This window comes from Ascaphus truei, chromosome 2 (assembly GCF_040206685.1).
Source record: "Ascaphus truei isolate aAscTru1 chromosome 2, aAscTru1.hap1, whole genome shotgun sequence".
In the NCBI taxonomy this organism is placed as follows: domain Eukaryota; kingdom Metazoa; phylum Chordata; class Amphibia; order Anura; family Ascaphidae; genus Ascaphus; species Ascaphus truei.
The window spans coordinates 101,587,355-101,611,863 of NC_134484.1; the positions used below are offsets into that span (position 1 = coordinate 101,587,355).

General features: G+C 45.6%; 1 protein-coding gene across 2 annotated transcripts in view; it reads right to left on the reverse strand.

The window, feature by feature from the left end:
* Positions 1–24,509, reverse strand: part of ADHFE1 (alcohol dehydrogenase iron containing 1) — a 58,710-nt gene that overhangs the window by 3,717 nt on the left and 30,484 nt on the right. For both annotated transcript variants that reach the window (XM_075584009.1, XM_075584008.1), the window contains 6 exons: positions 21,923–22,000; positions 20,565–20,670; positions 19,460–19,612; positions 17,343–17,441; positions 16,916–16,994; positions 6,183–6,279 (listed from right to left, as the gene is read on the reverse strand). In XM_075584009.1, the coding sequence (XP_075440124.1) occupies positions 6,183–6,279; positions 16,916–16,994; positions 17,343–17,441; positions 19,460–19,612; positions 20,565–20,670; positions 21,923–22,000 (612 nt within the window). The remainder of the gene's footprint in view (positions 1–6,182; positions 6,280–16,915; positions 16,995–17,342; positions 17,442–19,459; positions 19,613–20,564; positions 20,671–21,922; positions 22,001–24,509) is intronic.

Genomic DNA, 24,509 nt, shown 5'->3' on the forward strand with positions numbered 1-24,509 from the left:
GCTGCCAATGTTCGTCATCGACAAAATGAACTCTTATATAAATAAATAAAAGACTTGACTATTCCCGGATATGTTAAGGATAACTAACGTATGCTGTCAATGTATAATGCTAAGGATAATGGCTAGTAAGGAGTCACACAGGCAGGGGCAGTAAAATGTATGTATATGTATATCTTTATTTATATAGCACCATTAATGTGCATAGCGCTACACAACAGTAATACATGTGACCGTCATATAAATAACAAATAATACGAATAACACATTATGGGAAGAAGTGCTTTAAGACATAAAAGTGACATTTAGGAAAAGGAGCCCCTGTCCCGAAGAGCTCACAATCTAATTGTAAATGCGCATTACTGGGACCCCTGGAGCGCCACAACAAAAAATTACTGCGGTGGTTGCCCCTCTGTGATTATAGACGTACGTTTCTCCAATTTTTGTCCCATCTGCCCTAGTTTGCACCTTGGGGAGTGTGAGTAGGAGGAGCTGAGGTGTGAGTAGGAGGAGCTGGGGAGTGTCAGTAGGAGGAGCTGGGGTGTGTGAGTAGGAGGAGCTGGGGTGTGTGAGTAGGAGGAGCTGGGGAGTGTGAGTAGGAGGAGCTGGGGAGTGTGAGTAGGAGGAGCTGGGGAGTGTGAGTAGGAGGAGCTGGGGAGTGTGAGTAGGAGGAGTTGGGGAGTGTCAGTAGGAGGAGCTGGGGAGTGTCAGTAGGAGGAGCTGGGGGGTGTCAGTAGGAGGAGCTGGGGAGTGTCAGTAGGAGGAGTTGGAGTGTCAGTAGGAGGAGCTGGGGAGTGTCAGTAGGAGGAGTTGGCGAGTGTCAGTAGGGGGAGCTGGGGAGTATCAGTAGGAGGAGTTGGGGGTGTCAGTAGGAGGAGCTGGGGAGTATCAGTAGGAGGAGCGGGGAGTGTCAGTAGGAGGAGTTGGGGAGTATCAGTAGGAGGAGTTGGGGGTGTCAGTAGGAGGAGCTGGGGAGTGTCAGTAGGAGGAGCTGGGGAGTATCAGTAGGAGGAGTTGGGGAGTATCAGTAGGAGGAGTTGGGGGTGTCAGTAGGAGGAGCTGGGGAGTGTCAGTAGGAGGAGCTGGGGAGTATCAGTAGGAGGAGTTCGGGGTGTCAGTAGGAGGAGCTGGGGAGTATCAGTAGGAGGAGCGGGGAGTGTCAGTAGGAGGCGTTGGGGGTGTCAGTACGAGGAGCTGGGGAGTGTGAGTAGGAGGAGCTGGGGAGTATCAGTAGGAGTAGTTGCAGTTACATGGAGCACAGGTTATGATGAGATGTCATATTCTGCGTCTCACTGCACCATCCTATTTCCTTTTTATTTGCCCTCAAAATCCTCCATATGTGAAGTTGCACAAGTCTTAAATTCTGCATCAGATGTAAGAAACGATTCTTACATGCCGCAGCTCTGCTCTGAAAAGAGCAGCCGTGCGTCAACGCACATTTTTCTCTTCGTTGATACATAGACCCTATGTCGTCGCACAGGGAATACAGAACTATCGACCCTGAAATGTCTTTTCCCGGAGTCGATGTCATCAATTAGCAACATTTTTACTTACCACAGAAAGAACAAATCCAGTGTTTTGTATTTCTTTTTCGCAGTAAAGTAATTAGGGAATATAGCTTTACCGTAAATATTTGTATTGCTTAATCCTAAACGATCAAGTTTGGTCACTCGTGTAAATAAATGGTACTGCCCGGCAGACCATAAATAATAATGATCGTGAATATACATTGCAGTTCACACACATAGTTTAACTCCTTGAATGTGATTGTAGCCAGTAGTGTACAGGCATACCCCGGTTTAAGGACACTCACTTTAAGTACACTCGCGAGTAAGTACATCTCGCTCAATAGGCAAACAGCAGCTCACGCATGCGCCTGTCAGCACGTCCTGAACAGCAATACTGGCTCCCTACCTCTACCGAAGCTGTGCACAAGCGGGGAGGCTATAGAGCCTGTTACAAATGCGTTATTTACATCAGTTATGCACGTATATGATGATTGCAGTACAGTACATGCATCGATAAGTGGGGAAAAGGTAGTGCTTCACTTTAAGTACATTTTCACTTTACATACATGCTCCGGTCCCATTGCGTATGTTAAAGCGGGGTATGCCTGTAAGCAGAGTTAACATGGCAGTGTACATAGGCATATCTGCCAACTATCTACAGATCAACAGTGTGCACAATGTTCCAGTCCTGGGATTGTATTCCTTTCATTATCAGACCATTGACCTTGATTTACCATAGTTGGCTGGTATGACATTGGCTAGTGGTTCTCAAAGCCCTGAGCTAGACATGGTTTTTGTGTGAAACAACCAATGTCCGATTCACATACTGTACACATTAGAAAACCGGTCCGTGAGGTCCAAGAGCGGAGCACAGCTGCAGTGAAGAAAGGGGGGCTACAAACCAGCAGAAACCGCTAAAAAAGCCTTTATTTCATGGTAGTCAGGGGTCGGAAAATACTCTGACGCGTTTCGGGAAGAATCCCTTTGTCAAATACATTTTCCGACCCCTCACTACCATGAAATAAAGGCTTTTTTAACGGTTTCTGCTGGTTTGTAACCCCCCCCCCCCTTTCTTCACTGCAGCTGTGCTCCGCTCTTGGACCTCACGGACCGGTTTTCTTCTTGCTTCTGGCGTGATGCACGCATACAACGGGGGCTGAACTGCTACATTTGTGAGTACTCTGCCTGTTCATTATTCATGATTTTATAAGTTGCTTGTACAGTTTGTCTCATTGATTTAGTTGATCTGACCATTATGATATATACAGTATATAGGTCAGTCAGCTTCTCATAGAGACATTCATACTGTCCAATTTCATGTATACGGGCCCTATAGGAGACTCACGTAGCTTTCATTAACTGGTTATTCCCCAGTACCAGTGAATATTATGCTTTATTGTTTACAACAGTCCACTTGTTACTGAGCCCTGTTCATTGGGACCAGTGCCCTACGATTTTGCTTACTGTACAAATTAGATGCATTCGCCTCTGTGAAAAAGCATGGGTGATAACTAAAACCTGGTGTGGCTAATGGCCCTTGAGGAGAGATCTGAAAACCACTTGCACATGTAACGTGTTTTGTTTTATTGGATTTTGAAAATCTGTTTTTTCACAGTTCAATTTTACATTTCTTTTTGGGGGGGTTCACAGTCCATTCATTGCTGATGGATTTGGCAAAGCATTATGAAGCAAAGGGAAAGGAAAATGCCTGGTCCTTAAAAGAACAATAAAAATATAAAGCCACAGATCAATATACATCAATTAATCAAAGTGGGTGCACGGTTTGTGTAAGTGGTCCAAGGCTAAACCACATTCAAAACTGCAAATAAGAACGGCAGGAACTCTAAATCAGTGGTGCGCAAACAGGGGGGGGGGGGGCGTAAGATTGTTTAGGGGGGGAGCAAGCGGCGGGGGCGATTTTGCCAGAAGCAGAGAAAAGCAGTCGGTAGCTGCAATTTCTCCTTCAGTCATTAGGTGGTGCTGTGCTGCACAGCTCATGCAGCACAGGCTTTGCCTTGCTGAACGCAGCATGATAAGGTGTGTGTGAGAGTGTGTGTCATGGAGAGGGGGTCAAAGAGAGTCATGGAGAGGTGGGAGGGGGGTCAAAGAGAGTCATGGAGAGGTGGGAGGGGGTCAAAGAGAGACGGAGACGTGGGTCAAAGAGAGACCTGGAGAGGTGGGAGGGGGCTCAAAGAGAGACATGGAGAGGTGGGAGGGGGGTCAAAGAGAGACATGGAGAGGTGAGAGGGGGCTCAAAGGTAGAGGTGGGAGGGGGCTCAAAGGGAGAGGTGGGAGTGGGGTCAAAGGGAGAGGTGGGAGGGGGGTCAAAGAGAGAGATGGGGATGGGGTGGGGGATCAAAGAGGGACATGGGAAGGGGGGTGAAAGAGACATGGAGAGGTGGGAGGGGGTGAAAGAGAGACATGGAGAGGTGGGTGAAAGAGACATGGAGAGGTGGGAGGTGGGTGAAAGAGAGACATGGAGAAGTAGGAGGTGAGTGAAAGAGACATGGAGAGGTGGGAGGCGAGTGAAGGAGAGACATGGAGAGGTGGGAGGTGAGTGAACGAGAGACATGGAGAGGTGGGAGGTGAGTGAAAGAGAGACATGGAGAGGTGGGTGAAAGAGAGACATGGAGAGGTGGGAGGGGAGTGAAAGTGCGATATGGGGGTGAGACATATTGAGGGGAGGGGGAGAGAAAGGCACTGGGGGGAAGGTGAGACACCCTGGGGGAAGGTGAGAGAGACACTGGTGGGAGGAAGAGACACACAATGGCTGGAGGGAGAGAGAGACACTGGGGGAGGGAGGGAGAGAGACTGGGGGAGGGAGTGAGAGAGAGACACTAGGGGGATGGAGAAAGAGAGACACACTGGGAGAGGGAGAGTATGGGGGAGGGAGAGGCACTTGATGGTAGGGATAGAGAGACACTGGAGAGAGAGTGAGAAACACAGGGAGAAGGAAAGACTGCGGGGAGAGGAGAGTGAGACTGTGGAAGAGGGGAGAGAGGTCCTGATGTGGCGGGGAGAGAGAGAGATTAATAATGCAGCATAAATGAGGACGCTATTAGACAAATATCATAATATTTATTTTTAAGTGATGTAATTTGTGTTATACTGAGGATACTCTTTGAGGAAGCGCTATCTCAGCATGAAACATGTCGCGCCACCATGCTGTGCACCCCCAATAAATAATACTTTTAATTCATTCGCTTCGCCCCGGATTGTTTTCTTCTTGGACCGGCTCTGCTTCACTTTTTCCACGAGGATTCCGGTCTACTTTGTGTTATCAATACTTTTTATGTTGTGTCCCGGTTTTTACTTTTGAAAGTCTGGTCACCCTAGCTGGCGGCATCATGGTGCGCGCGGGGGCTGCGGAGGTACGGCGGCTGAAGAGAAATGGCTCCAAGGAAGCCAGGGGAGGAGCACGCCCCAGCGCAGTGACATCAAACGCGCTGCAGGTCTGTCCGGCACCGGCGAGTGATTGATGTTCCAGCTGCAGCTGCACGCTTTGCTGTGTCTGCTGCTGCTGGGGGAGAGGGGAGGGAAATTCTGGCGGGGGAGGAGGTGGTTCCCCTTTCAGACCAATGAGCTGCACACCCACTGGTATCAGGGCCTTCCAGCACCTGGAGGAGCCGGAGCAGGCCCCTGCCTCATGATCAACTATCCCCAGGGAGCTCTAGCAGGACCAGGAAGAGATCAACGGAGCGCCAAACCCCCCCTTACCTCCCCCCCCCAGCTAAACGGAGGGATGAAGGTCAGGCAGAATAGAGGGGCTTGGGAGGATGGTGAGTTTTGGGGGGCCACTTGGGAGTATTAATCAGCAGGGGAGATCCATCAGTACCCCCCTTGGTTATGGGGGTACCTGATCCCTGGGCAACATTTAAAAAGGGAATAAATAAATAATACATAATACTGGTAGGTAGGAGTGGATGACACTGCGGAAAGCAAATGTGAGAAGGAAAAAAGGGAGGGGAAGGGATAAAAGGGGGGGGGGGGGAGAGGGAAGGGAGGTAGCAAAGAGGTGGATGAATGCCCCCTCAAATGGATTGCCTTTGTGCACCAGAAAAAAACATATTACCAGATGCCAGCAAACAATAAAATAAACAGTGATCCAATAATACTATACTGCCTGCGCGCACGCCTGCAGCCCAAGCGATGTGTGAACTTGGCTGCAGGAGATTGTAGACGCGTCACAAAGCTGGTTTGCCTTCATTGGCTGAACCAACTCACGTGCGCTGACGTCATGTGATTTTGATTACATCAGGCAGGGGGGGCCCCCAAGAAATTTTATGGATGAAAAGGGGGACTCACCCCTGCTCTAGATGCAAAATGAGTATTAAACTTAAATATTGCGTTCTTTATTTTTTAATGTGGAGAGTTGTTGCCTTTATTTCTTAATTTTAAAACAGTATTGCATGATATGAACCGTCATTCATGTCAATTTTACCATGAGAAATAGTGGTACTAAACACGACAAATAACTGTGTATGTGCGCACACACACACTTGCTATGAAAGAGCAAAGAGGGAAAGAAAGAAAGGGAGAGAAGGGGAGAAAGGAATGAGAGAGAAAGGAATGAGAGAGAAAGGAAAGAGAGAAAGGAAAGAGAGAGAGAGAGAGAGGTGAGAAAGGGGTTGGGAGATAAAGAGATAGGACGGAAGAAGAAAGAAAGAGACGTCCTACCAAGAATCTCTGCCGCCTCCAGGTGTCGCTCTGGACACATCGATGCTGTGAAAGAGAACACTGCAGGGGAAGTGAGCACGACGGAAAGACCATGAGGCTGGAAGTAAAAACAAAACAACACATCACCATACTGCCTGTTAGTACAGAACTAGCATTTAGTATTAAGCAGAGATAACGTAGCCAAGAACATAAGGCCAGTGGTATCCATACCATACAGTTTAAACACATTCAGTTTTAAGAATAATATTACAGCTTTACAGAGTACACCTGCACGTTCCTGTATTTAACACTTTGGCTGCCAGAGGGCACTGCAGCGCATTGACCACATTTCACAGGGAAAGGGTTAATCGTTCTGGATGCAATTCAAAACATGTAACAGATTGTACACATAAAGAGAAAGGGTTACATGTCCGAATGCAGATTAAATAACCCACAGTCAGATTTATGAGCAGCCTCAGGTTGCACACGTAATAGAAATAAATAACTGACATTCATTCTATGTAGCTATATTATCATTAAGAGGTGTTCTAGAAAATAGCAATAGCAACGGGAATACATTAGTATAATATGAGCAAGGAAGTAAGAGGAGGGCACGACAGAGTTTCATTGCCAAAATCTGACTTTTCTGTTGATCCACGCAGCCTTTATCAAGGTGAGGAAATACAATAAGAAAAACAAACATATTTATGCAGCCCCCTTTCCCTATGTCTAAAGGGACTACGCGAGCTGCTGATACCTGTATGCTCACAGCAGGCCTGAACCTCCACTTCTGGGAGCCTGGGGTGAGCTCTATCTCTGTGCATGCAGCGCCTCCACCTATAAGGGATCCCAGCGTTGGCGGGATAACCCCTCACAGGAACCAGTACACACTAGTAAACAATAACACTACACAATGTATATTGCTGATCTTTACTGTACACAATATATATGGGTATAACACACACTACTATGAAAAAAACCATATAGTGCAGTGACCCCAAACACGGAGTGGTTTTTCCCCAATGTACTGAGGATGCCGGGGCACCAATAACCCCAGGTGTCCGGGCCTGCAATCCAACCCAAATGTGAGGTAGCGCTACCCCCGGTGTTATGTTGGTGCACGTTGGGTACCTGCCTGGGTACTCCAGTACCCAGGTGCTGCTTGCAGCCGCGTGCTGAATCGGTCCCACGCTGCGGGGCCTCCAACAATCCCCTCACGCCTTAGAGTCCAGTCCTCCACGTGGGGTGAGCTCAGCCGGAGTGTCTCATACAAATGTGTCTGAACCTGCAGTCTGGTTCCAGGCCGCAGGTCACCGGGTGGACGTCCATAAACTGCTCAGCCATACTACTATGCTCTAAGGGGAAGGGTCTCTATCTGGGGCCTTCCCTACAATACTCCTCTAGGTATGACTGTGGCTATCTGGGGCCTAAGGGGCAAGGTCTGGCCTAGCCAGGAAGCTGCTGCTCCCTGGACACTACCTTCCAGCTTGCTGCCTCTCTCAGCTCTGCCTCGCGGGCTCTCCGCTCACGGAGGATATCCTGCTCCTTCAGGCGGCATAAATCCCATTGGCTGGAACAGTCCTTGTGGTATTCCCCCCCTCCACCCCCCCCCCCACGAGGATTCTGGGACTCGTAGTTCTGTTACAGTCCATGCAGAGCCAATCCAACATGGCCACCAGGCTCTTTTTCCCGCAATACCTCATGGGGCTTGTAGTTCCTAAAGCCTTTTGCAGGCATTTAAAGATGGCCGCCACTCCTGCTGCAACTACGCATGCGGAACAAGTTTGCAGCAGCAGCCGCTACCTTCCTCACTCGCGCGGAGCTCCGGCGTATCACTGATCAGTCAGGCAGTTCCCCTCACCGGAGGTAATGAGGGGGACTCGGCTACATTTACATACCTTAGAAATGTCTCCCATGACCCCCCGTATACCTCCCAGCAACTTCCGCCCTACGCAATGCATTAGTATAAAGCAGATCTAATTTCCAGTTGCAAGCTGTTTTGCAATGCAACCACCCATTGCATTTCTCGATTGTAACTTATCATACGAAGAAACGCGAAGCTGTGAATGATCACATCAGGGAGATTTGAGAGGAAAACGGTAGGCCATTAGTTGGCCATAGGCATGAAGGAACTTTTATCAGGGAGAAAGTGGGATTTCCCCTCCTTTTTTTTTTATCCAATTTTCATGAAGTCTGCTAATTAAATGTATACTTGTTAGTGAGGCTGCTGTACTGACGACACTGGAACTACTTATAGAAACACTGAAATTATATGATCTCAATAAACCCACATTCTCTTATGTAGCAATCACAAAGGCCCTGAAGATATATCATGTTTTAGAAGTCTAAAATTCACTAAGTTTACAAGTGATTGGTACTAGGGTTACCAGGTGGCTTCTCCAAAAATACTGGACACAATGATGAAAGGTGCAACGCGCTCGAGACACGCACACATCTCAATGCTCCATGCTGTTTCCTCCTCTCCTTGGCCCCACCCTCTGGCTCCGGACACCTCCTCCTGATTGGCTGCATTACACAGCATCAGCAGCCAATCCGGATGGAGGAAGTTGCCTAGCCCCCTGGCAACATCCCTGCTCTGTCCCTGTTCGGGGAAATAAGCTCCCCCCCCTCCCCAACTGGTCGGGTCACTAGATACAGAGAGGTAATACCAGACACATACATGTCCAGTATTACCTCTCATTTATTACTGGACAGTGTGCCCAAATACAGGACAGTCCAGTTCAATACTGCACACCTGGCAATCTTATTTGGTACAGATATGGCAATATAGTAAACGGACCCAGAATTTCCCCCCTGTACCAATTATTTCATATGATCTTTTTTTTCCATGCAGGTAATTGAGATTTCGCTTTCAGTTACAGGATGTGTGTTGGAAATCACATGTCAAGATGTGCTCTTCATGCTTCTCAACAGTGAAAGCTTTCATGCTCAGCCTCTCTGCAACTACCTCGCTAATAGAGAGGTGTAAACTGTTCTCAGCACTACGCAATCTCTGCTAAATGTAAATTTTCTCTATGAAAAAAAGTTGTCGTTCACAAAGAAAAATGTGCTGGGTCATATCATCACAACACCTATGTGCAGGTCATTGGGCACACAAATTAGCTTTCTTAGGCGCCAATCCTAAGAAAAGACATTATGGAACTAGAGAGAGTGCAGAGAACAGCCACCAAATTAATAAAGGGTATGGACATTCTAACTTATGAGGAGAGGTAGCTAAATTAGATTTATTTACATTAGAAAAGAGGCGTCTAAGAGGGGATATGATAACTATATACAAATATATACGGAGACAATACAAGGAGCTTTCAAAAGAACTATTCATCCCACGGGCAGTACAAAGGACTCGGGGCCATCCCTTAAGGTTGGAGGAAAGGAAATTTCACCAGCAACAAAGGAAAGGGTTCTTTACAGTAAGGGCAGTTAAAATGTGCAATTCATTACCCATGGAGACTGTGATGGCAGATACAATAGATTTGTTCAAAAAAAGGTTGGACATCTTTTTAGATGGGAAAGTTATACAGGGATATACCAAATAAGTATACATGGGAAGGATGTTGATCCAGGGATTAATCCGATTGCCAATTCTTGGAGTCAGGAAGGAATTAATTTTTGCCCTTAATGGGGTTTTTTGTTTGCCTTCCTCTGGATCAATAAGTATAGATATAGGATAAAGTATCTGTTGTCTAAATTTAGCATATGTTGAACTTGATGGACGGAAGTCTTTTTTCAACCTCATCTACTATGTAATATAAAATCAAGGGGAAAAATGGTCAAATATCACAATGTTTGTCGAATTTGGAGAAAAAGTGACATTTTGCATCTCCTTTCATTAAAATTCCTCGGCAAAACTGTCATGAAATGATGAAATAGAAAAAAAAATGTTTATTATGCAGGAGAATAATTTCTTCCTATGAATAAAGAAGTGCTTCTTCTATATTCCTGCCTCAGACGCACAGTATGATAACAATAATATAAATACACAAGGCAGCAATAGTGCTGCCTGATACATTGGTGTTATTGCTATCTCTGTAGGATGTACAGCATTATACCTGCCCCATTGGGAGTTTGGACACTTCAGCCAAGACACTGATGTTCTTCAAAAGATGGAAGGAAGAGTGTCATACTATGATGCTAGTACAGTACCATCTCTGTTGAATATATATATTCACATCACCCACATCACCTTGAGAAAGGTCCCGCACGAGGACTGAAACGTTGGATAAGATGTCTTGTTAATACAAATTTCTTTTGACCACTTACCTGGAGTGCTGCCTCTGATATTCGTCTTCAAACGGTAACGTATTGCCTAATTATATATATATATATATATATATATATATATATATATATATATAATTAGGCAATACGTTACCGTTTGAAGACGAATATATATATATATCTCAAAGACCAACACAAAATTAAGTAGCGCTCAGGTGGATAATAGTAACAATATATATAGAATAATGATAATAAATTATATGAATCAATAAAATCCTAATAAAAATCAACACACTTTTAACTACATATAACTTCAAACTATAAAGTGATAGTGAAAAAAACAAAGTCAAAAATAACGAAGTTGCCTTTGTGTGACGTAACGCGTAGGGTTGGTGATGACATCGCGCTGTGGGTGTGTCTACACTGAGTCCTGGGCGTCCCTGAGATCTTACTAGCTGCAATTTGAAGCGCTGCCAATTATCCTATGCAGGAGCAGAGGACGTGGAGGCACTGATTGACTCAGTCTCCTGGCGCCAACTTGTGACAGGAGTTGGTGGTGGCTACAAGCTGTGCAGATGAACCTTACCTACCTGGGACCCTCTCACCCCCACAGATGACTACACACAGAGATTTCTCTCCCACGTATGGTTGCTTTTTTTAATCCTGTAAGTGCATTTCCTTTGGGCTGCAGTTTTTTAATAAATGTACTCTTTTGTTTAAACAGTTACATGCTATGGAGCTTGCGCTTCTGTTTGTTTTTTGTTCATATACATATGTAGCCCCCTGTAAACAGCACAGGCTATACCTATCTCCCTTCTACTGTGGTAAGTCCTGTTAAGATCAGGCACCAGTAATCATCATGGGTTTTCCCCCTTCATAGCCCTGCCCTGAGTGGTAGATGCAGGCCTGGACTCTGCTGCAGGCGTGAGCAAGAGGGGAGGTTCTGCTGACATCACGTGAGGTGGGGCTAGCTCTATATTTAGCAGCCAACTCCTGTGAGTTAGATAGTTGCCAGTAGTATGCAGAGAGTCTGCAGTGGGACATGTCTGAGTAGTGAGCCCTGCGGATCGGTGCAAGGAGATGGAGGAGACCGCGGTCTCACCTGCACAGCCGTGCAGGAGCAGAGAGAGGAGTGGAGAGACTCAGCCCCTTTAGTAGAGCTGATAGCGTTATAGACCTGGTGGACCAATGCCCCTCACCCCTCTGCCTGGGGTGATGGGGAGAATCCAAGCCCCACCGCGAGGATAATCTCGGGGGTGGGCCGCGGGGTATTGAAGCCTCAGCCCAGACCATCCTGTCGGAGGAGATATCTGTGTGTGAGGAGAGCGGAGTAATAAGTACAGCTTGGCTGTTGTTGCGGCTGCTGGACACCACTACCGTTGGGAGTTGCTGATCTCCCAATAAAAGAGACTATCCTTTGTTACCAAAGACTGTGTGTGAATTGGAAGCAATTACCCTGGGACCCAAGGGGTTCTTCTATACAGGTCATGTCCCATATTCCTGGGAGTATAGATGGAGGCTCTGCACCACTAAGAGATCATGGAGGCTACCACCCTAGAAGCCCGGTCCTGGCTCCCCAATAACATCGCGGGAAGCTCAGGCCCTCCTGTTCCTCACAGGTATGCACCACACCGCATGTAATCTGCCCTCATGCACCCTAGACACCACCGTAGAGTCTGGGGGAAGGGGGGAAGCAGGGTTACATTTGGAGGCGCTGCTGAGATATATGTCAGAACAGGACCGGCTTATAGCAGGCGGAACGGGCAGAGTGAGATGCACTCTCCGTGCAAGTGTTGGAGAAGGATGGGTGCAATTGCATATGCCGAGGGTAGTCAGGAGAGTGCAGACTCTCGCACAGTACGCCTTGGGCGCCCATAGGAGGTGGCGTAGGAAGGGTGAATAGTTAGAGCTGACCGAGTCCCTTGAGGCAGGTAGCGTGAGGCAACTGGGGGGGTCAGCCTGTTAACCAGTCCAGTGACCATGGCCCAGGGCACGCGCTATGAGTGGCCAAAAGTAGGAGACGCCCGTACCTAGAAAAGAGGTACCTTAGCTATCACCCACACACACGCACCACAGAACACTTGCATGGTAGACATCGAGTACAGTGCATGGAGGAGAGGAGTTCCGCTGAGCCTGGGGTAGAAGCCACCTCAAGTTAGTGAGAAACAGAATGCAGAGCACACAGTTGTCAGTCAGTCAGTGTTTAGGTACGAGATACCCGTTAGACACTGAGGATAGGGCACATGGGTGTTTGGAGGACTCATCCAAGATGGCGTCCATCCCTACATGTGCTCCGCGGAGCAAGAACAGTGATCTAAAATGGCGGTTCCCGCCAAGCCTGGAGCAAGCACGTGCGTCGTGCACAGAGACTATTAGGAGAATGTGGCGGGACATGTGTAATAATCTGGTGCCAAACCCGGATTCTTTGCAAGGGGAGCGAAAGCCCACCTGTGCCGTGAATGGTCAGAAAGCCAGGCCACGTCACGCTGAAGAAGAAAAGATCCGCCTCTGGATTCCACCAGAGGGAGGGGGCACAAGGAGAGCCAATCAGGAAAGTCCTCCCCAGCGAAGGGAGGGACCGGAAGCCTGAGCGAAGAGCTTCACTTTTGTCTGGCATTCGAGGAGTAAGGATCTGAAACACTGAGCTGTTCCAACCCTGAGCGAACCATGTCCGAGATGAGTACTTCCATCTACCAATTACCAGGAGGCCTACTGGTAGTGGAGGTAGCTGAGCACGAATACATTCAGTGTTTGTGCGTCCACTGCGGGATACCGGGCGCGGTACCAAGCACCAGGGCCCGATGCCCTCAATGTGGCGCGTTTTACCTTTGGCCGAATGAGCCGGGGCCTTTGTTTGGAACCCCGCGGGGTGCCTCTCCGGGAACATTGACGGAGGTGGCGGAAGGTAAAGAAAAGACTGCCCTGGTTCCCCGTTATACCAAATCGGGAGGAACCAAGGCTCAGCCCGCTATTGAACTGAGCGAGCTGGCAACAGAGAAGAGCGTGACCGCAGTGGAGGTACCAGAGCGAGACCACTTTGTACCTATACCCACTGGTTAGGAAAAAAGAGTATACCGGCGCCACAGATAATAAAGTGAAAAGTCCAAACCAAATAGTGTAAAGTCCAAATGGAGTCCTAATACAACTGGTGATGAAGGATTCTCACATCAACGAAGTGTAATATGTGGAAAAAGAAAAAGAAACAAATTATGGTGCAGTATGTGTTTCACTGAGGCTAATAATATGGACAGACTAACAACACAAGACAAACAGGACAAACAGACGAAAACACACTAGCAAGGCTTGATAATAATGAAACGTCTGCGGTGGGACTATTGTGTGGCGTGACGTCACATCCGCCCGGAAATCTCGTCATTCGTGTGACTCACCTTCCATCCCTGTCACGTGAGGACGTCAGTGAGAGTGCTCCGGTCGCCATCTTGGAAGCCCACCAGCATGATTCCAGCTTGTTGCCTGTATTTGTCTAGCGTCTTGTGAGTAGGGTTCCACTTTTACCCCTCCGGATGCGTGTTATTTTTAACCCTCCACACCCAGTAATAAATTAGCTTTGTTTCATTATTATCAAGCCTTGCTAGTGTGTTTTCGTCTGTTTGTCCTGTTTGTCTTGTGTTGTTAGTCTGTCCATATTTTTAGCCTCAGTGACTGACATACTGCACCATAATTTGTTTCTTTTTCCTTTTTCACATATTGCACTTCGTTGATGTGAGAATCCTTCATCACCAGTTGTATTAGGACTCCATTTGGACTTTACACTATTTGGTTTGGACTTTTCACTTTATTATCTGTGGCGCCGGTATACTCTTTTTTCCTATGCTGTCTGACTGACTGTACTGTCAGTTTTTACCTGGCTGCCAGTGTTGTTTTTTATTTTCACTATTTCAAGTGTATTATTTAGTATTTATAGCGCTGTTTCACACCGTCTTTTTTTGTAATATACCCACTGGTTGTATCGCCGAAGAACCAGGTGACTCCCCAGCGAAGGAACCGATTGTGATTTCCTCCGAAGATGAGATTGGCGTGACATCGGTGGCGATGCGCCTACCGGCGAACCACCCCAAAGGCATCAAGAGAGAGCAGACAAGTCCGGAAACCATCCGACGGCGAGCGCTGGTGCAGCCGGAGGCCCGTAAGAGTCCCACCGCAGTGGTGACTCCCAGTGCGGCGGAGACGGAGACCGAGACGATCCTAGAGGAGCCCGATGTCATCAAAAAGCAGCGGAGCGGTAAGGAGACTGCACCACCCACTTACTCCCGCCAGGCGCAGACCACAATCCCGGCGAACGAGAAAGAGAGGCTTGAGGCCTACTTGTTCGACCGTGTACCGGATGCTCCGCCATCGCCCCTGTAGGTCCTCGACGCACTTCCGGTGCATGACCACAGAGCGGGTGGAGATTCTGCAGGCGATCCTGATGACGTCGTTTCCGGTTCCACCGGAAAGAGAAGGCCTGGAGGAGTGTTCTCCTCTCGAAGCATAGACTCAGCCATTGCCCTGGCTACCCTACAGAGTCGAGGCCCCTCCCGAGAAGCCATAAGTATGGCGGGGAGTGCCTCTAAGAAAATGTTCATTGGGCGTGGTGTCACCCGCTTGCTGGACAATGCCCTGGACGTTCCCCCAGCCCCGGTCTATAGCTCCACTGCCCCGGCCACTGTCCCATCACGAGTGATGCCACCGGGACCTACCATGGATAAGTTATGTAAATACCCCAAATACTCGAAGGACTTGCGGGATTGGGAGTTGAGTGATGAAGGGTCTGATGGGGAGATACCGTATTCAAGTGTTGTACCTGTGCCTAACCCTGTGCCATTTTCTCCTGCAGCTAGAGGGAGGGCCCGTGGGTCTCGCACTCCAGTAGAGGCTGGGTCTACCAGCAAAGTGGTGCACAAAATGAACTCCACTACGTATTATAATGCCAAGGGAAGGAGAAATTGCTCGCGATCTACTGATGCGGGTACGTCCGGTGTATCATCACAGGTAGAGTCTGATGTAGAACGCACTAGTCATTCCGCAGAGTAAGAACACCGCGACAAATGGTGGGCGCCTTTGTTCACCGGATACCACGAGGGGATGGACCGTACACGGTTCGTATTAATTAAGAATGATGTAGTAGACCATTGGTGGGCGGCTGGTTCTTTCACTCCGCGGGAGGTGGAGGATGAGTTAGATCACCGGTTTAGGGAAATAGAACAGAAACTGATTGTACCTCGAGGCCCCAGTATCTTGTATGATGAGGTAGCTCCAGAGGAGCCTGTATTTTGGGTACTGCCGAGCAGGGCAGGGCACCGCAAACTCACCAAACTAAGTCGAGCTGACCGGGCCATAGTCGTTAGATACCAAACTAAATGCTAATACCAAACTAGATGCTAAAACTAGGTCCAAGTGGGGACCATTGGATTCCACCATAGGGAGAGTGTAGCCCCCTGTAAACAGCACAGGCTATACCTATCTCCCTTCTACTGTGGTAAGTCCTGTTAAGATCAGGCACCAGTAATCATCATGGGTTTTCCCCCTTCATAGCCCTGCCCTGAGTGGTAGATGCAGGCCTGGAGGCTGGAGGCTGCAGGCGTGAGCAAGAGGTGAGGTTCTGCTGACATCACGAGAGGTGGGGCTAGCTCTATATTTAGCAGCCAACTCCTGTGAGTTAGGTAGTTGCCAGTAGTATGCAGAGAGTCTGCAGTGGGACATCTCTGAGTAGTGAGCCCTGCAGATCGGTCCAAGGAGTTGGAGGAGACCGCGGTCTCACCTGCACAGCCGTGCAGGAGCAGAGAGAGGAGTGGAGAGACTCAGCCCCTTTAGTAGAGCTGATAGCGTTATAGACCTGGTGGACCAATGCCCCTCACCCCTCTGCCTGGGGTGATGGGGAGAAACCAAGCCCCATCGCGAGGATAACCTCGGGGGTGGGCCGCGGGGTATTGAAGCCTCAGCACAGACCATCCTGTTGGAGGAGATATCTGTGTGTGAGGAGAGCGGAGTAATAAGTACAGCTTGGCTGTTGTTGTTGCGGCTGCTGGACGCCACTACCGTTGGGAGTTGCTGATCTCCCAATAAAAGAGACTATCCTTTGTTACCAAAGACTGTGTGTGAATTGGAAGCTATTACCCTGGGACCCAAGGGGTTCTTCTATACAGGTCCTGTCCCATATTCCTGGGAGTATAGAAGATGGGGGCGCTGCACCACTAAGAGAGATCATGGAGGCTACCACCCCAGATGCCCGGTCCTGGCTCCCCAATAACATCGCGGGAAGCTCAGGCCCTCCTGTTCCTCACAGGTATGCACCACACCGCATGTAATCTGCCCTCATGCACCCTAGACACCACCGTAGAGACTGGGGGAAGGGGGGAAGCAGGGTTACATATATATATATATATATATATATATACACACACACACACACACACATAATTGTTAAGCTGCTTGAATTGCCTCTTTAATCATAAGAGGGACAGAGTTACACTGTAGCTCTTTAGCAAATGAATAAGAATAGGTTATAGTTTTACCACTAGTGGATGCTCCACAATATAATCCTTGGCTCTGTAGGTCTTCACCAGGCCGGAGATAGGGTAAGACATCCCATGACTGGAAAAGAAAGCAATGCAATATTTTATTGCAACTGTATTGTATTAACATCATACACCTTACATTGTATTACAGAAGGAAAACTATCCAGGGGAACAGAAGACACCTTAAATAGGAAAAAGATCAACACGGGCAAAAGGTGGTGTACAGGGGAAACAGGAAGGATTAGCAAAAGCAATAACAAAGCAGATGGAAATCCTTTGGGGAAGACCTACGCCAGAAGATCGTCCCAGTTCTTCCACATTTCAGGTGGACTGCTACTTAAAAGGTATCATTTCCATACTTACAGAACATTTAGTATATGAATAAATGTAGTTATACATACAGAAAAGGGTATACTTGGCTTACCATAGATGTACCCCAGCATTTCCAAAGCCAATGCCAGCAAATGAGCTCGCTAAATGCATCGAGAATCGAGCTTCACGATCATCAGGATTTCTTACGGCTCTGTGAACAAAAGCCTTTTTGAGTGAAGAAAGATATAGGGTCCATCAAGCTTAGCCTGTGTGGTTTTACAAGCTTCTATTCTGATAATCCTCAGGAAGCAAAACATAAAGACCAGTTTAGAAGACAACAGATACACAATCACTGCTTCCTGATCCCAATATATACATCACTAGAAGAACCTTAAGCCAAATTAAAATAGATTTTTATTTTTTTATCAATACAATCTTTTGCTTCTGGAAGTGAATCTTCTTGAGCAAAAAAAACTAAAACTAGCTATGTGCAATATAGCAAAATCAGGTGTATCACAGAGGGAGTCTGCTGTTCAAGAGAGGAATACCCAGTGGTAATGAACATGCTACACTGGGTATCCTTCCAGCCCCTCTGTAACAAAGCAGGAACCTACAGTACTGGTGGGTTCCTTGTGGATCATATGCTGAAATATTGTTTTTTTGTTCTGAATACATGGAACAGGACAAGGAAAGATGATCATTTTTACTATGTGTTAGAAGTTATTTTCAGAGATTTAGGCCCATATTAATTATGCTGTGAAGCCAGTTCCCTGTTTCCCAGAAGATTTTTCAGCCCACCTAGCACAGGATTGCGGCTTTGCAGACTATTGCATAGAGGCCTTTGCTGTGAACTTTAAAGGTGCAGTCAATCCAAGGACCAAAATAAACTAATGTCAGTGGCCTATTTAATGGATTAAATATAGTTGATGCAGTGGGAGATTTTGCTATTTCAACCCCAAAAAAAATTTTCTCCATAAAACGGGTATATACAAATATTGTGGATTATGGCCAAAAAATCTCAGTTAATAAATGAGGTTCTGGGACGTACTGCGGAAATTGATACTTTGTCAGTGCTACTTAACAAGCCGCTCCAGAATGTATCATACGGAGAACGCAAGCGGATTCTATATATATTGGTGGCCACCAAGTGCAATATAGTGGCCACGTGCAAAGGTCCGATACCAGATATCTGAAAAATAAACAAAAGCTGGCTGCTGCTTCATTATGAAAAAATAATAGCTTAAATCAATGATTCCCTAACCAAATGTAGCAATATATGGGAACCATTGTTAAATGTAGCAATATATGGGAACAGCACCAGAACCTTCTCACATTATAGAAGATTCCCTTTTAGGTATAGACACACAAATAGATCTGAGTTCCTCGACACTGAAATAAACAAAGAGTCTAAGACCAACCATATAGAAGGGCGATAATTGACTTAAACCATACTACACCGTGGCTAAATATAATAATGTTCCATCCAATGGTATAATTACTGTGTATTTGTATGGCTTAAAATGTGCTCTACAACGCCCACCCTCCTCAAGTCATATTTGTTTCTGTTCCCACACCATCCCCTTCTTTTTTTACATTTTTAACCCTCATCCCTCTTTACAGTGGGAAAAAATCAATAAAATATAACGTAAAAAAAATAAATAGTTGAATAATACAATTTAAAACAAATGCAGTAAGTATTATCTAATACTGCAGAACTGATTTCTTATCATTAAAAAAAAAAACCACACGTGTAGAATATTGATTGGATTGCTCCTTTAAAAGGTACAATTCCAACGAATTGTTTTTTCTTTTAATTTTAAAGTTCCAAAGCGGTTGTTACATAGTTACATAAAGTTATCTTTATCATAAACAAACCTTGCTCTTTGCGCTGGCTCCCGGAAGTAACTTGAGCTATCACAAAGTGACTACATTTATGAAGTTTCATTTGAACGAAAAAAACTGGAGCAGATGGGTCTTCAACTGTAAAAAAAAGTCTGACTTACGCGTGAAGGAGAAAGACGGTCTGCCACATTTCTGCCAACAATGGACCCAATCACTTCCGCTAAACAGCCAATGAACCAACCATACCACAAGGCCCCTCCAGCACAAAAAGGCGCTTTGTGGATTCTTTAATATCTATAGGAACCGTCTCCACTGTTATGTAAACCTATCACATGAACTCCCAGGCTAACACAACCATAGCTACTTTGAAAAGCAGAGTAAACGTACCTCTTTAAAAACTTGGCCACAATCCTCAAGGCATGTTTAGCCCAGACATCACTGATGGGGTTGCTTCCCTGATAAGCTGGACGGTCGATTGGGTTGGTAGGACAAGGGCTGCGCATGTGATAAGGGAGGGCCGTGTATGACTCCAGTGCATGGCTGTCAGAGACAAATGGCAAGAAAGCATGGAGGTTTGTTACTTTATTAACCCCTTTAGTTAGTTACGTCGCACAGCAATGTCCATGCACACTGATAAGACACAAGTGGACATGACCTTTGAATTTGTATATGCATAAGACGTTGTAAAACAATGCAGTTACAATTCCGCAGATTACCTGTGTATGAGGATCTGCACACATTCTGCGGGGTGTTATTCACTAAACTGGGATGTCCATTCAAGTGATTGGCCATTGGGGGAGGGGTTGCCAACAGCTATTAGTTTAGTGAAAAACACCAATTTTCTGTTTTCCATAGGATTTTTTTTAAAGCTGATTTTATATTTTGAGCATTTGCTAACCATTTCAGGTTACCTTGTGAGAAATTCAATGATGAATTTCACACATTTTATTAAATGTCAATTTACGAGATATGTTTATTTGAACACGCCACGTATCAATAGTAAATAAATATGAGAGAACAATTGGATAAAAAGAAGAAAAAAAAGCCTATATTATTGGATAAGATTATTAGTACAGTTATTGAGTATCTAACACTACAAAAATAGCATCAAAGTGTATATAACAGTAAAATATATACATATAGAATAGCAAAAATGGCAAACCGTACAGATCTAAAAATCAGTACTTACAAAGGCTTATACACCTGCAAATGAGAGGTTCAACATTTTGGGCGCCAAACCCTTTCACAAGAGCCTAAGTGACACATCAAACATACCCTTTGACTTCATGTGTAACCATGGAAACCACCTAACAATATCTAAAGTTAATCTGAAGAAATAAAACTGAAGGACTTTTGTACATGAGTATTGTCTGCAGGCGGATGCCTCTGTGGGGCCAAAAATTGCATTTCAGCGGAAAAGCAGTATCGGCCTATTGATGTGAATAGTATATTTCCTTTCGTTTTCTCAATTTTATGGACTGGTTATACTTACCAAAGTACATCAAAGCCACTGTTAGCAACAACTCTCTCAGGCATATGAAGTGTGTGAACAGGGTCAATCAAGCCTAAAGTTGGCTTAATAGCTCTAGATGCAATACCTGAAATATGCAAAAGATCGTTTATTGTACAATGTTAGAAAGTATGTTTTAAAGTAAAATATAATTCAAGCTGACAGAAGGGATGATTATAAATACAGTATGTATTTCTGTGGTTCAACAATTGAAACAGAATGACAAAATAAGCATTCAAGCCCTTTTGTGTACGTACCAATCTATCCAGGTACCCTGCATTTTTTTTTTTGCCTACATAAGTTGGCTGCAGTTATGAGTAGTGGCTCAAGGATGCAACAGGAGAAGTTGAAGTAAGAGTTATTTAAAACATTTGCCAGGTGGGGACTGGTGATTGGTTTATGGTGTTGGTTGGACTAGAACCCACCCCTCGCGAGGGTGGTGGTGGAGTCGCACGTAGAAGAGATAATAAGATAGAGAGAGTGAGGTGTGATACAAACCATACAAATATAAGACAGAAGCGGAGACGATCCCTACCACCCCCCTCCCCACCCCCTCCTTTCTCTCTGGTTGTGTTTCCCTTTTTTTTCTTACTATGCCTCTTAAGTCACGTTTACGTTTACTACCTTGTCTATTTGAACACTATGGACATTATGCATTGCCTCATAGATGAAGTTCAGAGCAAGGTTCATGTTGTGTAAACTGTATTCTGAAAACTGAAAACAAAAAAATTTAAGTTGGAAAAATAAACATTTGCCAAAGGTCAATTAACAAAAAGCTGGTGTAAACCTACTCTTCGTAAAAACCTACATCAAAAGTACTAAAAATAAATACATGTACAGTATTGTGCCTTATATTTGAAGCATAGAGGCCAAGCAGACCCTGGTCCAATTTGGTAATGGTTTTGAAATTGTTACTACCATTTCACTTGTGCTATGCTCTCCCTGCTTCTAAATGCCCTTCCATGGATTGTCTCTCCTGTGCAAAGTTTTGATATATATCTAGCCCCAGTAAGTGGAAGGCTCTATATGTCCCATTTCTGAGTAAATGGCGCTACTACCTTTCACGCAGTTTGGTAAACTTACCACTGAACTTGAATCACTAGCTCTCTGAATCAGTGTTATCATATACTGTTGATTAATTGTGTTTCACCTTTAGATTGTGTGTTATTCATTTGAAATCATTGGATTTACAGTAGGGGGAAAGAAACAATTTCGTTTTTACATATTGTGGATTTAAACTTTTGAATTTTTTTTACAAATTTGAGAGCAAAAGCAAAGTTAGTTACGGAGGATTGCTGCTTTAACATGAAATCGTTTTAATAGGCAACATAAAAACCTACCAGTTTTGGCTTTTAGTTCTTCATAGTCAAATATGGCGATCCCGGTGGTTTCACTTCCAGTTCCAGAAGTAGTGGGGACTGTTGGATAACATTCACATTCCATTGTAAAAAGGACCATAATTATATTTTAGTATCAGTAAATAAAACAAGCTCATATTGGTAATTTTCCCACTAGTATTTAGTACTCATGAATCTTTTCTACAACACCCCTGTCCCCACCCTCCCAAGCCTAATTTTGTTATTTAGTTTTTCTCTTTCCTCTTCTTGTAAAATGAATGAGTACTTTAATAGCAAGTGGTACCTTTTTATTATAAATTACAGTATATATTTCAAAGATGACTTTTCAAGAGTAATGTTCTCTTTGGGTGGTGCTGATCTATACATTACTTGCACCAAGTAACAACAATACAGTACGGAGGAAGTTAAGAAATGTCATAAATGATATTCACCCATTCATGACAGACTGAGGATCGGGCGCAGGCTCCGCTCCAGAGTTTGATTCAGACTTGCTGCAGTTATACCTCATCAGCACCTGCTGTGTGCACAATGCACAGCAACGAATCAGGGCTCTGGTTTCACTTTCTGCTTCTGTCATGTAGCCGTTTTTCTATTGGCTGTTCATCCTTTATAAGCCCAGCCTTTGCCTCTACAAATTGGCTGAGCATAACAGTTTGTTACCTGTGATGTTGTGCTGGTCGCAAGCACTCTGTTGTACCTTGTCCTGCCTTGCTTTGCTGTGCCTGTCTTGCAGTTTCACCTGAACCTTGATCCCGGATATTTACCAACTATTCTACAGTCTCCATCCCTCAACCTCGGCTTAGACATCTACTACCCTACATTCTTCTACCCTCAACCTCAGCTACGTGACCTCTACTACCCTCCAGTCTCCTACCCTCGACCACAGTGACTATACCTACTACCCGACTTCTCCTACCCTGACCCGGCTACATGACTATGAACCTGCAAACCGGACGTGGCCTCCCGGCTCCAGGTCGGTGTTTACAAATCCCTACCTCGGCCTCATGGTCCTGTCCTGTTTGTGGCAAGCACTCGTTACACAGACGAAAGATTGAAATACATTTTCCACAACCCTCAATCCCACAAACTCAAACACCACCATGTACAATTAAAAAGCTCCCATATTAACTTCAGGCAGGGCTGCCGACAAGGGGGGAGATCTGGGACAAATGTCCTGGGCCTGGAGGCTGTGGGGGGCAAGGCTATCCGGTGCTGGAAGTCAAGCCTGGCCAGTGGCTGGGCTCAACTTCTGCGTCCAGCTGCCGGGCCTCCGGTTGCCGCCACCGGGCCCCGGCTCCCCCCAGCTGCTGCCTCCCTCTTCCCACGCCATCCTCTCTCTCTTGCCGGTACACGCCGGAAGCTGGGTGCACCAAGAAGTCCGGCCCAGCTTCTGGCGTGTATCAAAATTCCCAGTGCTACATCCAATATGACAAAAAAAATTTAGTCAAATACTTAACTGTTTCTCTTCTCATAAGTAAGTGTCATTTAGTTAAACGCTTTGGCCAAAGTATTATAAGCTTGCCATGGCGGGCCTACTTCTAAGGTGAATGTAAGCCGTTGTTATGCGTTTTCCTTAATCCACTTTCTTTTTTCCCCAGTCACTCGTAACAGATTGGCGCTGCCTGACTAGTAACCAAAACTAATATTCATCTGCGTATAATTAAGATACTGGGCAGATGGTCTTCATTCTGTTTTGAATCATATATATCTAACTCTGTGAAATAAATGCTCCAGGATTGACAAGCCTTTCCTGTCATTACAGCTGGGGGGTATTTCCACAGAGCTTTCCTTAGTGACTTAATGAGATGTTAACTTCAGTTAACATCTCGTTAAGTGCTAACATGAATCTTCAAAGCTCACTAATGATGAGTTAAGTGCTGTTTCCAGCCGTAACAAGCCCTTGCGTTACTATAATGCACGTTAGTACTAATGATATACAAACGAGGTTTTCCCTCTAACAAGGCTTATCCACAGAGCTCTGTTACAGCTAACACAGGGATTTAACAGGACGTTAGTTAGGTCATAGCTAAAGGTGACGTTCCTCACATTCGGACCCTGAAATAGGTCTTTTACAGGCTCCGGATAAGTGTAAGACCACAGTTAGGTATGATTTAACCATCATATTGACATTTCCAGGGTTCATTTCCTTTTCCTGACTTCTCTTTTATTACCTTGATCTTAGTCTTGATGGTAACACCACCTTTGGGTAATACAGGCTTAGCCCCATGTTATTTGAAGATAACGCAAGGCAGCGCTAACTTAAGATGGCGTTAAGCTTATGCTAATGAGATCACTGACGGCCATTATTTTTGCATATATTTCACTTTGGGGATATCCGTTAAACTGAGGAGAACTAACAGACGATGCCTATTCAGGTAATGTTCACTTTGTAGCCCAGATTTAACAGAGCTCTATGGATCTATCCCCTGGAGTGAGGGTGCATTACAGTTATAGATCCCCAGCCCCTTTCTTCCAGAAGCAGGTGTTTCCTCTACAGGTCATACACAGTGAGTTAGAGGATCTTCTTTTTTTCAGTCATTTTTAGAGAGCAATAAAGTTGAAGCTTCAA